Source organism: Trichomonascus vanleenenianus, assembly GCF_965637985.1.
Source record: "Trichomonascus vanleenenianus strain CLIB 3782 genome assembly, contig: TRVA0_019S, whole genome shotgun sequence".
Lineage (NCBI taxonomy): Eukaryota > Fungi > Ascomycota > Dipodascomycetes > Dipodascales > Trichomonascaceae > Blastobotrys > Blastobotrys vanleenenianus.
The window spans coordinates 238,491-254,743 of NW_027481868.1; the positions used below are offsets into that span (position 1 = coordinate 238,491).

The 16,253-nt window shown below is 47.5% G+C and overlaps 6 protein-coding genes and 1 pseudogene across 7 annotated transcripts; 6 read left to right on the plus strand and 1 right to left on the minus strand.

Annotated features, from left to right (window-relative positions):
- Window positions 1-681: 681 nt before the first annotated feature.
- TRVA0_019S02322 (uncharacterized protein) lies at window positions 682-3,291 on the plus strand (the record flags this gene model as incomplete). Its single annotated transcript, XM_076684910.1, has 1 exon — window positions 682-3,291. The coding sequence occupies one exon, from the start codon at window positions 682-684 to the stop codon at window positions 3,289-3,291; it is 2,610 nt and encodes an 869-aa protein (XP_076540951.1).
- A 66-nt stretch (window positions 3,292-3,357) lies between these two features.
- On the minus strand, window positions 3,358-5,583 carry MKT1 (Mkt1p; the record flags this gene model as incomplete). Its single annotated transcript, XM_076684911.1, has 2 exons — window positions 3,358-5,495; window positions 5,553-5,583. 2 exons carry the CDS (start codon window positions 5,581-5,583, stop codon window positions 3,358-3,360), a joined length of 2,169 nt encoding a protein of 722 aa, XP_076540952.1.
- An 810-nt stretch (window positions 5,584-6,393) lies between these two features.
- Window positions 6,394-7,032, plus strand: TRVA0_019S02366 (uncharacterized protein; the record flags this gene model as incomplete). The annotated part of the gene is made up of 1 exon (XM_076684912.1): window positions 6,394-7,032. The coding sequence occupies one exon, from the start codon at window positions 6,394-6,396 to the stop codon at window positions 7,030-7,032; it is 639 nt and encodes a 212-aa protein (XP_076540953.1).
- A 1,224-nt stretch (window positions 7,033-8,256) lies between these two features.
- TRVA0_019S02388 (uncharacterized protein) lies at window positions 8,257-8,925 on the plus strand (the record flags this gene model as incomplete). The annotated part of the gene is made up of 1 exon (XM_076684913.1): window positions 8,257-8,925. One exon carries the CDS (start codon window positions 8,257-8,259, stop codon window positions 8,923-8,925), a length of 669 nt encoding a protein of 222 aa, XP_076540954.1.
- Window positions 8,926-10,165: 1,240 nt separating this feature from the next.
- TRVA0_019S02410 (uncharacterized protein) lies at window positions 10,166-11,098 on the plus strand (the record flags this gene model as incomplete). Its single annotated transcript, XM_076684914.1, has 1 exon — window positions 10,166-11,098. One exon carries the CDS (start codon window positions 10,166-10,168, stop codon window positions 11,096-11,098), a length of 933 nt encoding a protein of 310 aa, XP_076540955.1.
- A 1,709-nt stretch (window positions 11,099-12,807) lies between these two features.
- Window positions 12,808-13,119, plus strand: TRVA0_019S02432 (uncharacterized protein; the record flags this gene model as incomplete). Its single annotated transcript, XM_076684915.1, has 1 exon — window positions 12,808-13,119. One exon carries the CDS (start codon window positions 12,808-12,810, stop codon window positions 13,117-13,119), a length of 312 nt encoding a protein of 103 aa, XP_076540956.1.
- Window positions 13,120-14,484: 1,365 nt separating this feature from the next.
- Window positions 14,485-16,251, plus strand: TRVA0_019S02454 (annotated as a pseudogene). Its single transcript has one exon. A coding segment is annotated over exon 1 (1,767 nt).
- The last annotated feature ends 2 nt before the right edge of the window (window positions 16,252-16,253 follow it).

Consider the following 16,253-nt stretch of genomic DNA (forward strand, 5'->3'; position numbering starts at 1 on the left):
AATTAGCACGGCTGGTACGTGTATCGCATTGCCTTGTGATACATTGTGTATATCCCGCGCGCCTCCTACGTAGTGGGGCCATTTATTACCTACCTCAGTCATCAGTGCGGCTCGTTTCTATTACTGTAGTTGTACTGTACATGGTACTGGGATTAAGCTATAGTTGCGTAGAGGTATAGATATATGTGGAGAGTTTAGTTCAGTCATTGGTACATATCCTATGCTGGGTCGTTCTTTTATCTCGGGAAGTTTACCCTCTATGTATCGCGCCATTATTACAACATTCATGTTATTAGCTGTTCGATACAGTACAGCGTAAGTAAATAGCCTGGCTTTTTTATTTTTAATTATTAAAATCATATCATGTACCCCATATTGCACCAGGGCAATGGTATGTTCCCATTGTACCAGCACAGTGGAATGTACGAAAATACATGGTAGCATGAAGATCTGGGTCGCAATGTTTGAGATCTTGACGCCGCACATGAGCCGCGCAGACGAAAACAATGGCATCACTATTTGTAGCAATGTACTCCCATTGCATAAAATCATACCGTTGCCGTATTTATACTTTTTAAAAAACGTAGCGACAAAGCTTATCATACTCCCGTAACTATCCACGGGAGTGTAAGTAGAGTACCGTTGGGTGTTCCGGCCACCATTACTAATGGTACCACCTTCATGTCCGATAAGAAGTCTCTTGGAAAGTTCTCTTTCAAGCCTAAACAATCCCGACAGAATAGCAAAGACGAAGCGGAGCGTCTGATTAATGACGTAGCCCAAGATGTTTTCTCCGATAAAGGCCCAAGATCAAATAAGCGAAGGAAACGCTCAGATCATTCAGATCGAGATAGACTTGACAAAAATGATAAAGAGCGAAATGATTGGGATGATAGAGAAGAACGAAATGATAGAGAAAAGAGGAAAGATAGAGAAAAACGAAAAGATAGAGAAAAGCGGAAGGACAGAGAAGAAAAGTTATACTTTCGCGACCCGTACCCTTCGATCCACCGGGAGAAAGTTTCCTACATACGATATGTTGATACCATTCTTGGATCACTGCTTGTGATAAAATCACAAGATGACGACACTGTTGAAGTCCGAGACGTCGTAGAAACTAGGCCTCGTTGGTCTAAGTTTATCTACTCCACTCCAATGGCTTTGAGAACTGTTCTTCCAGGTGAGACTCCATCGCTAACAGATCAAGATGACGAAGCACCTCTGATTGAAAACATGCGTCGACGAAGAGCGCAATTGAATGCAGCCACAAAACAAGACCCCACAAAAGTTGAAGCATGGTACCAACTGGCCCTTTTGGAACGAGATCTGTTCATTTTGGAACATGAAACGGCACCAACCTCAACAGTCATAGTAGATGTCATCCAATCCATGTTCAAAACCGCAGCTCAAAAGTCAGGCCATCCACAATTGGTCCGCGAATATATCCGGCTAGTCACTGAAAAATCAGAAAAAGTTAAAATAGCCCTAGAGTTCGCTGTTAGCCATCCATGCTCCGAACTCTGGGAGCTCCTACTCGACTGCTGTATCGACGACTGGTCCACTAGCTTTAGCGCCTTGGAAATCGAAGACAAATGGTTCAAATCAGGTTACATGGACAAGCTATGGAAACTGGGGGCTGATTCCCATTCGATTGCATTATCGGTGATATACCGCCTCGCCAAGTTCCTGCGAGACGCAGGATACGTGGAACGCGCAATTGGCATCTACCAGGGCTTAATCGAACTCAACTTGTTCCTCCCTGATTCGCTTATAAACCTGCCATTAGAGCGCGTACTATACGCTATGCAGCAGTACTGGGATATGGAAACCCGGCGATTTGGGGATACCGCCGCTGCAAAGTGGAAAAAGACGACCCCCGAAGATCAACCGCCAGAGCACGACGCAAAGACTGTTGCCAGTATAGACGATGACTTTAATGGTATTCTCTTCCCGTGTCGCTCTATACACGAATTTGCTCTGCAGGATCCTGATTCGGTGGTTCTCTTTGATGATATTCGGCTCTATTTATTTCAGCTCTCAAAGGCACATATATCTCAGCTATTATTCAGCTTCATGAGCCTTTTGGGCGTACCTACGCCAAAGTTCTTCGATGTTGATACCCCGGTTCACCGAGCGGACCCGCAGACTGTTGTGGAAACAATTCGTCAATTGACCCACACTTCTGAAGAATTACCAGAAGAATTCATCTCCTGGACTCTTGAGTTTATTGCTGCCAACGATTCGGAATTTTTCAAAAAATACTCACGGCACATGTTGAATAGACCCTATCTGAGGCAGAATCTTTTGTTGTACCAAAAAGTGGCAGCACTAGACTCTACCTTTGCTGCAGCTATATACGACACGATTGGGAGCTTTTATGAATTCGCAGATGCAGATACATCGTTGACAGCGTGGATGAACTGGGCTACAGATGATGTAAACAAGAGCCTTGAGCATCGCGCTACGCTACTCAAGGTGTATGGCTCACTGGCATTAGAGCAAGCGAGTAATGACCTGAGAACCGGCAGCGCTTTTATCTATCGCTGTCTAGCAGGCATTGATGAGGAAATTTCTCAATGGAATTCTAATCTCTCCTCTGCATTGAATGACTTCTGGGCCCATGAGCCGTCATTTGAGTACCCAGATATGTTCATTCTCGTCGAAAATATTCTTACGAAGCACCTTTCATTTCGCCACAGCTCCATCGTTCCGGTTCAATTCCACTACCGCCGGCTTTCTGAATTTGTGGAATCTCTCTACTACACTAACCAGCCTTCTGCCAGCAATCTTTATCACCTCTCACAAATGCTTTCCAACATTGCGCATTTCCAACTAAAGTACAATTGGCGACTTACCGTCCCGCTTTTGCGGCCGCCAATGTGCGATTACTACCCCCTTCGGGTGCTACTTTTTCGGTACCGTTCAGCCATTGTTTGCCAAACGGTTGACTCAAGACGGGAAGTTTACATGGAGTCACTACTTGGCGAGGAAGATAATGCCGGACGAACGCTCATGTACTCCGTTCTGACAAGCTCCAGCGTCTGGCTCGACTATTTTTACTATGAACTTTCAATTGCTAGAACGACTGGTGACTACTTCACAGCAAAGCTAGTGTACTTACAAGCGCTTCGTCACTGCGGATGGAGTAAAGATGTGCTCCTCGCAGGCCTGAACTTTCTCTCCGACGAGATTCTCCCGCGAAAAGAGCAATTGGAAATCTTGCAGGCTGCATTCCAACGAGAGCTTCACTTCCGGCTTGACATTTCGACGTTACTTGAAAACCACAATTAGGAAAAAAAATGTTGTAGCAATAAATTATTAGTATGGCAATCTATTGGAAAAAGAACGGGACTTTTTTTAGAATCTCTTTCCCTTGAGCCAATCGTCGGCGGCAGCAAACTCCTTAGCCTGAGCCGCATCAATAAGACCCAGCTCAGAAGCCTTCTTGACACCAGCATTAACGCAGTCCCACAGCTTGAACGCTCGCTGGATGTCCTGTGGAACGTTGACGGCCTGCTTAAACATATCAGCAAGACCATCTCTGGCATCGGTCACAGAGCTGCCTGAAGCCACCTCATCGAGGAATGACTTGGTAGCAATACCAGTGGCCGCGTTAGGCAATTTAGCAAACGGCATAGCCGCAACAAGTCGCGACCAGTCGCTATCGTCGGTCCTGGCCAGTCTATCGGCATCGCCCACAGCTAACAGCGATACCAGGCAGACTTCCGTAAGCCATCGGTATGCCTTCAGTTGGGCGTAAACAAACGATTCAAATGCTAGCAGCCCCTTACTCAACGGGCCTGTGAATCCAACAGGGTTGTGTCGCAGGTTGATAAGCGTAGCTACTCGTGATATGAGCAGAATATGCTTGTTGTGAGCCTCATCGCTGGACTTGGCCTCGGTAGAGAGCTCATTACCATTAAGGAAGCCCTGGATAAGCAACCCCACAGCCACGAGACTCTCATCACCTAAAGATGGGTCTACTCTTACTGCCGCCTCAAGCGCCTCGCCCCAAGGAGACAACTTATGTTCCTTGGTAACGAATTCGGCAGCCTGGAGCATGCGGAAGTAAGTGTTACCCAAGATTTCGCGGTCACTAGACAAAACCGTCTCCCGCTGGGCCTTGAGAGAATCTGCTACAAAGGCATCGTCCTTCAAAAGCGCCACGAGCTTAGCCACGGTCACAGGTTCCTTCACCTTAGTGCCAAACTGAGAGTCCTTTACCTTCCAGGTCTGGCCAATCGACTGCGCTAGCGGAGGAACAATCTTATCAAACTGCCTCTCCTTATCCGGTTCGAACCAGTATATCTCTTTCGCCGGCTTAACCTGGTAGTACCGGTGCAAGGTATTAGTAAGGAAGTTCATAGCCTTCGATCGTAGGTTGTGCAGCTTCGAAATGAGCCTCCTGTATTCACTACTCTGTCCACCATCCAATGGAGCTTCTTCCAAGTAAACTCCACTGCTTAGCGCGTTGAGGAGTTCGGTTCCAATGAGACCTCGCGAGAGATAGAACATGATTTCATCAGGCAATCGCTGGCCCACCAGCACGTGGACGTCATTTGGCACATCATTATCCTTTAGAGGCTCCACTCTACCCGTATCCTTGAACACAGGCTGGTAGTTGACTGCGGCGACCGCCTTCCGGAACCGATCCACGTACGCTGGAGCCCTCTCCGGGTCCGGGAAGGCCAAGATAGCTGCGTACATCGAATTGTGGGCCTGGGTGAGGTCCCGGATCGCTTTTAGGGCCGTTATCGGTGCAATTGGCTGCGAATTGATCATGTGGTCCACCGGAGGGAACGTGAGCTTGTTGAGCTCGCACCCGGCTGCTACGCAGGCATCGACAAACTGCTCCGGCGTGAAGCTGAGCTCAGCAAGCACGGCGTGCCGCGAAACCCATTGGAAGGTACCCGCCTTGACGTCAATTGACGTGACGAGGCGGTCTACGCCGTACATGAGCGTGTCGCTTGGGCCAAACACGCCGTCTACGTACTTGTTTTCGCTCAGATAAGCTAGTTGAGCCGCGGAGGTATACGGAGCCACCATGTAATCGAGCCCACGGGCGATGAGCATACCCACGAAAGTCCGGGCCCCTGAGCCGCACGACAGATCAAACGCATCAGCGCTGTCAAAGCTCATCACGGCCTCCTCTCCGTCACCACGCTCATACAGGTCCCAAGCATGGGTCCGTTGGGCCAGTCGCTGGTTTGGAGTCGAGAAGGGCCTCTCGAGCGATACGACTTCGAGACCTTTGAAGACAAATAGCGGTTTGATGCCGTGGGTCTTGAGGATGCCGACAATTCCGTCCAGGGACGACTCGAGCGAGGAGGGAAACCCACCAATGGCATGTACGAGTGGCTCTCGCTTATTATGAGGTGTCAGCGACTGCGACACGAACCAATCCACGTCAATACCCAGCACGCAGTCCTTGAGACTGCTGAGCGGGGAGGTCTGGGCGAGTCTCCGCTCGACAACCAGTGCATCAAACGACCGGACTATCGCGGTTATTAGTTCTACATGCTACTAAGCTTCAGATTGGTTGGATAACTTACCAGTATTGTACTCCTTTCGCATTGAGGCCATGGCTACGTGATGTCGACGGTTGGCTTGCAATTTACGTGTTGGATTGGTCGGTCGCATGTTTTCCCAAATGGTTCTTTCACGACGGTGCGGCGCATTATTTCAGCAAAGCTTATTAATTCTAATTATATTAAGAGATTATATAGTAACTGTAATTTTTTCAATGAGAATATAGGCGTAAGAGTATTATTCTTAAGATGGTTGGCTAGATGCCATTGAATGGGTTGTATTATTTGTAGTGTAGTAGTATTTTGGTAGAAAAATAGTTTAGATTTTTTATTTCAACCGAGAAGGATTGCAGGTTACCGGAACGGTACTTTAGACATTATGATCGATCTCGAATTGTTACAAAGCCTAAATGTGATATTAATTTCAGCAAGTTCATCTATTTTTTTATTTTTGGATGAGAATAGGTATAGTAGTATTATTCCTGGGACGGGTGGCTAGATGTAATTGGCTGGATCCTATTACCGGGGGTTACAGTAGTAGAAATGCAATAAGTTTGAAAGCTGTTTGCATCGACTGTTCGGAGCCCCATATGATCCTGAAGATGGTCTCTTAAGTACGGAAATAGAGTCGACAAAGAAAAAAAAGGGGGCATAGAGCTGTTCAATCGAAAGTCTAGCCTTCTCTGCAATGCTGCAGTAGATCTATAAAAACTTGTATAGTTGCTTGGCATGCTGTGGGTGAAGACGCCCGATACCCGGCCAATATCCTCACTTGCTGTGGAAGCGGGAAGGGCTGCCATGGTATTATAAATTCAGCTGCAATCCTCTTTAGATGCGCATCACATCAATTACGAGGTCCTATAAAATGGTTTCCAAGCTCTCTGTTGTTTCTCTCGCTCTTGCTGCAGCTAGCGCCCTCGGCGATTGCCTGCTTTCTGACAATGGTAATACCATTGTGGCTGCCATTAACACCCTCATTGCCGACAACAATGGCCTCTTGGCGGCTATCTTAGGCTGGGGTGGCCCAGGCTACGACCCCGATCCAATTCGTGGAGGGACGCTATCTTTGAACTACGCTACGGGTAACCTCGCCTTTTACTTTAACTATTACGATGCCCAGAATACCTGCGACGCCACAACTGTCATTGAGCTGCTTGATCAAGCTGCTCCAACCATCAAGGACATCGCTGGTAACTACACTAGCAAGTCCGGTGACTTCGCATCTGCCGACCTCACTGATGCCGCCCAGGGATACGTCAGTACATTTGCTTCCGGTGCAAGGAATGTGATTACCGCCGCCTACAGCTGGCTACCATGCGAGTTTGTTGGCACGACCTTCCAAACAATAGATGGCATCATTACCGCAGTTGCTGCCGCCGAGCAGGCCTACGGTCTGTCTCCCAGCGTTGCTCCAACCAAGCCCCAGACATGCGGTGGCCCCACTCCAACATCGCCACCAACCTGCTCGAGGAGACAGGCTGACAAACAGAAGAGGGCTAACTAACTTATAGTGTTCATATTTACGTTGCTTTTGGAATCTTAATGGTTTGGTGCTGGCTGAACGTTGATTACGACGCACTGAAATGCAAAGGCTTCTACTCGACGTCTCTTGCTTAGTTCTTCATTGTACGTTCTTATTTTTGACCCCAATAAATTCCCCTGTTTGAAGACTATACTACCAAGCTACGGAACATTGATAGCACGGCACACAGGGCCGCATTGCACCAAGTGGCTTTTAGCCTTTTTGTCGAGTTCATCGACAATCTCAAGCTGTTTCAGCAGGATTTTCTGCCGGTTATATTTGGGAAGGGACTATGTCAGCTAAATGACACATCATTAGATTCTTCTCGAAAGTTTGAAAGATCAGATCTAGCTATAGCTACGGATATATTTGCTAGTCGACCAAATTCAGGGGGTGGGGGGAAGGGAGGTTCCAGAGGAGGCTTTACCATCACTGCTCCCATTACAGGTTCACTGCCAAGTATGTATGCGAAATCCAAAATGTATGCCAAGACTTTAGCAACAGCTTCATGCCTCCCATCCCCACGTTGTCCGTTTGGCCGTAATACAGGGCGGTTGCAGAAAGTGTACCGTATATTTGAATTCTGGAAACGCAAAAAGAAAGCAAATTGCGTCCGGTGCGACAGATCTACGCAATGAGCCCAAAATGTCTCGCACTTATGGCGATAGCCATCGATACACAATACATGTATTGCTAAGAGCTGAATACCTCTTTAACGGAAAAGAGTAGAACTATTACTAGTAGTAGTATCGGCATTCCAAATGTAGGGTTTACCATGAATCGGAGCCAACAAAAAAATAGAGGGTGCAGAATTGTTCGATCGAAAGTCTAGCCTTCTCAACATGGTTATTCTACAATCTGCCACAAGTCATATATCAAATGATGCACTAGCTTGCATTAGGGCCAGCCTAACTTTACCAAAGATCAAATAACCGTTAAGCGCGAGCTTTGCAAACCGCGATATGATCCTCCGCATACACTGCGTATCTGCACGCAGTGCTATACTGCTGCATTAGACATAAAAAAACAATAATGAAAAACAATCGGCGCAATTTGCTTGCATCTTGTGAACGATGAAGCCCGAGGCAGGCCAACCCGATATTCTTCGTGCTCTCCTGAAAGCCGGAAGGGCTGACATGACAGTATAAATTGAGTAACAGATCTCTTGGCATTCGCATCAGAACAAACTAGAGGAGCTATAAAAACATGGTCTCCAAGCACTCTTTTGCTTTCCTCTCTCTTGCTGTTGCAAGCGCTCTCGGCCAGTGCACACTTTCTTCCGGTGGTCAGACCATTGTGACTGCCATGAACAACTTCATTACCGCGATCGGCATACTTCAGCAGGGAATCGCTTATTTTGAAACAGGGTCGACAGGGCACGCCTACATTAACGCCGTGTATGTTTATGTTAAGGAGACGGTTGTGGCCAGCGACGTGACTAAGGTCTCTCAGGCTCTCAGTTCGCCCGAGAGTGAATTGACCGACTGCGACTTCACGACCTTCATCAGCATGCTCGGTGATGCTGCTCCAGCGTTCGTCTCCGCACTACAGAACCTCGCTGACCAGTACTCTCACTTCGTTGACACTAGCACCGAAGGAACCATTACGCCGGGGTTACAGGAAATGACCGATAACTTTTTGCAACTTATCACAACTGTTTATGGCTCATTGCCTGGATGCGAATATACTGGCCAGGCCGTAGATACGGTGAATGACATCACTGCAGCCGTGGTATTCGTTCAGAAGGTCTATGGCTTGTCTGCCAGCACTTCCCCAACCGAGCCAGCGTCCTGCCTTACTTCCACCACCGGTGGCTCAGCTCCAACATTGCCACCAACCTGCAAGAAGCTGTTTAGCCAAGCTAAAGCAGGGTAATTACTAGCAATTTTCTATTCCTGCCTTCGCTGTCTGCTTATTTCTACCTCAATCATCCAGCAATATATTGCTGTTTTGAAGGCTGTATATTGATTACAGCCAAACTACGGGGCACTATCATAGTACTGTACTTGCAATAGTCGGCACTCGCCACAGTACGTTACACAAAGAGGTATCCTTGTTGTATCATCCTGCCAGAGTCAAAGCCAATGATATGCTGAGTTTCAATAGGATTGGTTACTGGTAAAAGCTTGGAAAAGGGCACCTCAGCCTAAATGATACACATTTCAAAGGCTCGTCTCAAAACCTTCAAGGATCACATCTAGCTATAGATACAATTTCCACGGATCATTTGATTAATGTCCAGGTGGGAGAGGTTTGGGGCTCCGAGCCACTGTGGGGCGATAATCCGCCACCGCTGCAGCAATGCGATATGCTCTATGTATGCATATGCGAATACACGCATATTCGAATACACGTATACCGAGAATTTTTGTCAGCAAATTCATGCGTCCATTCTTTACTTTTTTCAAATATAATACAGCGGACGATATCGGAGAAGGTGTCAAGCTCTTGCTTTACATGCACCGTAATTGAATTTATGAAAAGCAAAAAGGAAGTACGCGGCTTTTTCCCCCTGACTTCTCCGTCGATGATATGTTGTACCGGGATATGTTTGCACCAGCTACTCGGGCCTATGCGAAGATCTTGGAAATAGTTTCACACGCATGGCGATAGAGGGGGTACGTCAATCGAGAGTCTAACCTTCTCTGCATCTGTAAAAGTAACTACGGCCTGTCATTCGGTCGACGCATATACACGAAGGCGATATGTCGATCTATAGCTGCTAGCATTGGTAATGCTCTCTCTAAGAATAAAATGACGACCTCGTATTACAATTTGCCAATTATATCAAAGGGGGCACTCAAAGTTTAGTTTGCAATGCGTCAAAACGAACTGCGGCGAGGAATACCAGGTAGAAAACCGTTAAAGAAATGAGCTCCTTTGCAACTGTATCAATTATGGTTTTGCATACATTGGAAATAAATATGCACGCAGGATGAATCCAAGTACAGTAATGCAATAAGCGGTAAAAAAAAGATATAACTTGCTTCGCATGATGTGGACGACGGCGCTCGGCGACCCCTCAAAGTCAATGCTCTCCGGGAAACCCGCAGGACTCAGCGTATAAAGACGTGCAATTCTCTTCAGAATCACACCACATCAATTACCTATAAAAATGAATTCCAAGCTCTCTGCCGTTTCCCTCGCTCTTGCTGTTGCCAGCGTGTTGGGGCAGACGTGCAGTCTTTCTTCAGCCGGTACGACGATCGTGGATGTCATTAACCTCCTCCTTAGCGACAACAATGCTTTCCAGCAGCAGATCACTAACTGGGATGGCACGGTAGATGGTGCTATGGGAATTGCTAATCAGGAGCATACTGTGTTTTCCGACGTGGAGTCATTCTACAACGACGTTGAGAACAGCGCCACTAATGCCTGCGACAACTGGGACATCATGGATCTGCTCTCTGAAAACGCTCAAGCACTTGCCTCCGCTCTTCAGAGCCTAGCGGACGAGGCGAGTGCCATCACCAAAGTTAATGGCGCTGCCGCTGTCAACATCAGACAATCGCTCGAAAGTCAGGCTGACATAACTCCGCTATTATTCAGCAAGATCTTATCCTGGCTCCCGACCTCATATTATTCCCTATATTCCTCTCGTTTTAGCCTCATCACCACCGCCTTAAATGCCGCCCTAGCGGCCTTCAATACCGCGATCGCCACTTCACCACCTTTTATCTCCACGTCACTACTGCCCATTACTACGTCAGTCCCCACGTCCATCCCTACGTCAATCCTTCCTTCAATCCTTACAATCCCTACTTCAATCCCTACTTCAATCCTTACAATCCCTACTTCAATTCCTACTTCAATCCCTACTTCAATCCCTACTTCAATCCCTACTTCAATCCCTACTTCAATCCCTACTTCAATCCCTACTTCAATCCCTACTTCAATCCCTACGTCAGTTCCTACGTTAATCCCTACGTCAATCTCTACTCCACCACCCACCGTCACTTCACCAACGGCGACCACTCCACCAACCACAACCACTCCGCCGCCACCCGTCTGCTACAAGAAAATTGCCAAGGAGAAGAGGGCTAATTAACTTGCAATGTTCTAATTTACGTTTTATTGGGAATCTAGTGCTTAATTCCGTGCCGCTTCGACGATATTTGCCAGGTACGTAAATGCAGAGGATCCTGCACAACTCTCGGCCATACGACTACTATTATGGACCTGCTCTGGCCTCAATCACCCAGTTGTATATCTTCCCTATTTTGAAGACTATCGCTAAACTACAGAGTACTGATAAGCCGGCACTAGGGTCCGCGACGCAATTAGCCCTCTTGCCGGAGTCGATGGCAATGCCACAGTTGAATTCCAACCGTACTGTCGCCGTGATAAGTGGGAAGGGACGCGGTCTGGGCCTTATACCACTTTATCCTAAGTAATATATATCCTTGAACTCTTCTTCAAGGCTTGAAAGATGAAATCTAGCTATAGCTATATTTTCCACGGATTCATTCACCAATCTTGACCAAATTCACTGTATGCGTAGGCCAATACGTATACTAGAACTTTTGGCCACAGGTTCGCGCATCCAATCTCCAGTTGTTTCCTTTGGCCGTGTTATAAGGCGTTTACAGAAACCGTGTACCGTAAAATGGAGTTTAGAAATGGCAACAAGAAACCGAATTGGTGCAGTTCGACGGATCAACGCGATGTCGTTACATCGGCCGTTCAGGCCGACGATCCCAAAGATGTCTCATCCGTACGCCTGGGCGATTGCAATCGATACGGATTAAAATGTGTTGTTAAGAGCTGAACATATCTTTAACCGAGTAAAATAGAACTGTTACTAGTGTAGGCATTCTAAATGTACAGTGAATCGGAGCCAACCAAAAATAGGGGGTGCAGAATTGTTCGTTCGAAGGTCTAGCCTTCTCTGCATCTGCTAACGTCCCGTTAGATGCGCATGCAATAAGCGGATATAAGTCCTACAACGGTCGATTGATCAATATATACTAACACTGGTGGTGATTCTCTCCAAAAAATACCATGATTGCCTCATATTACAATTTCCGGTAGTCCATATATTTTAAAAGATGCTCTCAGAGGCTACGTCACTAAAATACACCAAAGCAAAAAAAGACCCTCGCCTGCAAACTGCGACAATGGTCCTTCGCGTACACTGCATATCGGCTGCACGCTGAATGAATCTAAGTACAGTAATGCAATACAATGTAGATGAAAAAAAAAAAGATATCGACATAATTTGCTTGGCATACTGTGGACGATGACGCCCGAGGCAGACCAACCCCTCACTCTCTTGCTCCCCTGACGTGACAGTATAAATGATTCTCTTCGCACCCGCATCAGAACAAATAAAATAGAATAGGACAAATAAAATAGAACAGGACCTATAATAGCATGGTCTCCAATCTCTCTACTATTTTCTTCGCTCTTGCTGTTGCCAGCGCTCTCGGCCAGCAGCAATGCACGCTTTCTTCGAATGGTCAGTCCGTAGTAAATGCTGCGAACTCCTTAATCACCGACACCGGTTCTCTTGAGCAGGCGATAAGCAATTTTGTGCCGGGGGTGCCGGACTCCTACGATGGCATCACAGCAATTTATACTTAACTGGTGGTTGTGGTTAATGATTTGGTTGCGGTCTGCCAGGCTATTACTTCCGGGAGTGGATTGACTGACTGCGACTTCACGACTCTCATTGGCCTGCTCGGCGCCTTTGTTCCAACATACATCGGCATCCTTCAGAGTTTGGTTAACGGTTATTCATCCTACAATATCTACGATATGCTTTCTATGATTGATCAGGCGGTTGAAACTATGGCCTGCTACTCATTGCAACTGATCAGCGCTGTATATAGTTCGTTGCCTGGATGCGAATATGCTGGCCGGGCCGTAGATACGGTGAGTGGCATCACTGCTGCCGTGGTGTCTGTCCGGCAGGTCTACTACATCATGCTGTCGTATTCTGACGCTCCTCCAATCGAGCCAGTGCCCTGCTCTACTTCCACCGCCGTTGGCTCCACTTCCACCGCCGGTAGCTCCACTCCCACATCTCCCCCAACCTGTAAGAAACAGGCTAGCCCGCCAGTGAGATAACGAATCTGGAATACTCTAACTTACATCTTCGTTATGTGCTTATGTCGACCCCAGTCGGCCCATTATATCTCTCGTGAAGAGTAAATTGAAAGCTACACCGCCGAACTAGGTAGATCATTTCAGCACTATTAATAATAACCAGCGTCCGCCACACTACATTAAGAAGTCATGCTTCCGGCATTACCCTACATGAGTCGTCGAAAACGACAAGCTGATTTTCAACTCTAATTGACACCGATAATATCGGTTGTGGGGAACGGACTAGTTCTGTGCCTTCTGCCACTTTAGCCTAAGTAATATATACCCTTGACTCTTCTCGAAAGCTGTGAGATTAAATCTAGCAATTGCTGCATTGTTCCACAGATTCATTCACCAATCGACAAAACTCCAGGGGCGGGAAGGGCTTGATAAGATTCAATCCATTTCCCGCGGACATTCCATCAAGACTGCACCAATGATTGATAAACCGGTACTCCATATATGCATAATCCAATAACAAGTTATGCATTACAAGACTTGGCTACAATTTAACGGCGATTGCAGAATGCGTCGGGCTATGACTGTACCTTTACGGTAGTAAAATGCAATTGACAAAAAGAAAAGAAGCATTACGCGGTAAGACAGATCGACGGAATCTGTAAGCATCGCCGTTCGGGCCCATACGGCGATCCAGAAGATGCATGGTCTCACACGAAAAGGCGAAGTAGATATGCAAACCCGTTGAAATAGATTGCTAAGAGCTGAATATCTCGTTAGCCGAGAAGATATATATCTGTAATGTTTTGCCTATTGGTCCACCCTTCCTAGAACTGTTACTAGTATTCCGACTGTAGCGCATATAGAGAATCGGAGATTAAAACAGGGGGTACAGAATTGTTCAACCGAGGGTCTAGCCTTCTCTGCATCTGCGGGAGTTCTGTCAGTACGTTGACACGTATGCACGAAGTGGGATGTCGCGTGTAGCGGTAAACCTTCTACGCACCTCATTTGTAGTACACCATCGGAAATGCTCTCTTGAAAATAGATTATTCTATAAAAGCCCCTTTTTTATCAAATGATGCACATAAGACCCTAGTTCTTCACAACTAAATGTATGTCTTTTGCAAACGGCGATGATTACGGTCCCCGCCGTGTTTATTGCATCGTCTGTACGCTGGAGGGATCGAAGTACGGCAGTGCAGAAAGCAGTAAAAAAAAAAAGAAAGAAATAGGCACAATTTACTTGCATCCTGTTGGCGACGACGCCCAAAGCAAGTCCAACCCCTCACCCTACGTGCTCTCCTGGAAGGGCTGATATGGCAGTATATATTGAGTCGCAATTCTCTTCGAACATGCATCGAATCAAATAGCCGGTCCTGCAAAAAGATGGTGTCCAAACTCTCTACTCTTTCCCTCGCTCTTGCTGTTGCCGGCGCTCTGGGCCAGACGTGCGCATATCAAGATCTTACTGCGAACGGCTTGAAAGTTGGGCAAATCATTGAAGACTATTTGCTTAACTCCAACAGTGACCTTCAATCGGATCTCACTGCTTTTGAGAACAATAGCCCCTGGGCGAGCATCACAACTCTTGCAGCTGATGCGGTCGCTGTGGCCACTGATCTAGGTCAAATCGCTCAGAATTTTACTTTCTACCAGGGTGAATTCAATTATTGCGACTACTTTTTATTGTCGGAGGTGTTCGAGCAGGCTATTCCAACGCTTATTTCCAACCTTCAGGGCCTTAGTAGCGAGTATAATGTCTTTCAATCCGACAATGACCTTTCCCTTTTCGGGAACTCGCTTCAGACTATTGCCGACAACTCTTTGGTAGTGATGAACACCGTATACAGCGCGCTGCCCGGGTGCCAAAATGCTAACCAGATCGTAGGAGCGTTCAATGGCCTCCCTGCCGCCGTGGCTTCGTACCAACAGGCCTTAGGCCTGCCTTCCACCATTGCTCCTCCAATCGATCCAACGCCCTGCCCTACCTCCCCAACATCTGCCCCTACTACCACTCCAACTGCTCCCCCTACCACCACTCCAGCATCTGCCCCTACCACCACTCCAACTGCTCCCCCTAGCACTATTCCAACATCTGCCCCTACTACCACTCCAACTGCTCCCCCTAGCACTATTCCAACATCTGCCCCTACTACCACTCCAACTGCTCCCCCTAGCACTATTCCAACATCTGCCCCTACCACCACTCCAGCATCTGCCCCTACTACCACTCCAGCATCTGCCCCACAATGTACATCAATTGCAGATTTTTCTGAGGGCGGCCTCGCCGTTGTTTACAGCTTTGGCAACTTGAATAACCACAACAGTGATCTTCAAACGAATATCATTGGTTTTGAGGAACAGAACCCCGACTACAGCATCACGAGTATTGCAACTGAAGTGGCGAATGTGGCCAATGACCTAGCTCAGGTCGCTCAGAATATTACTTTCTACCAGTCTGGATTCAATTATTGCGACTACCTGGAACTCACGGATATGATCCAGGTTGTGGTTGCTCCAACGCTTCTCTCCAACCTTCAGAGCCTTAGTAGCGAGTACAATGTCTTTCAATCCGACAATGACCTTTCCCTTTTCGGGAACTCATTTCAGACTATAGCCGACAACATTCTGCTACTGATGACTGCCGTATACAGCTCGCAGCCCGAGTGCCAAAATGCCGGCCAGGCCACAGAAGCATTCAATGGCATCCCTGCCGCCGTGGCTTCCTTCCAGCAGGCCTTTGGTCTGGCTTCCGGCATTCCTCTTCCAGCCGCACCAACGCCCTGCCCTACCTCCACCGCTGGTGGCTCCACTGCAACAGCTCCCCCTAGCACTATTCCAGCATCTGCCCCTACCACCACTCCAACTGCTCCCCCTAGCACTATTCCAACATCTGCCCCTACCACCACTCCAACTGATCCCCCTAGCACTGTTCCAACAGTCCCTACCACCACTCCAGCATCTGCCCCTACCACCACTCCAACTGCTCCCCCTAGCACTATTCCAACATCTGCCCCTACCACCACTCCAGCATCTGCCCCTACCACCACTCCAGCATCTGCCCCTACTACCACTCCAACTGCTCCCCCTAGCACTATTCCAACATCTGCCCCTACTACCACTCCAACTGCTCCCCCTAGCACTATTCCAACATC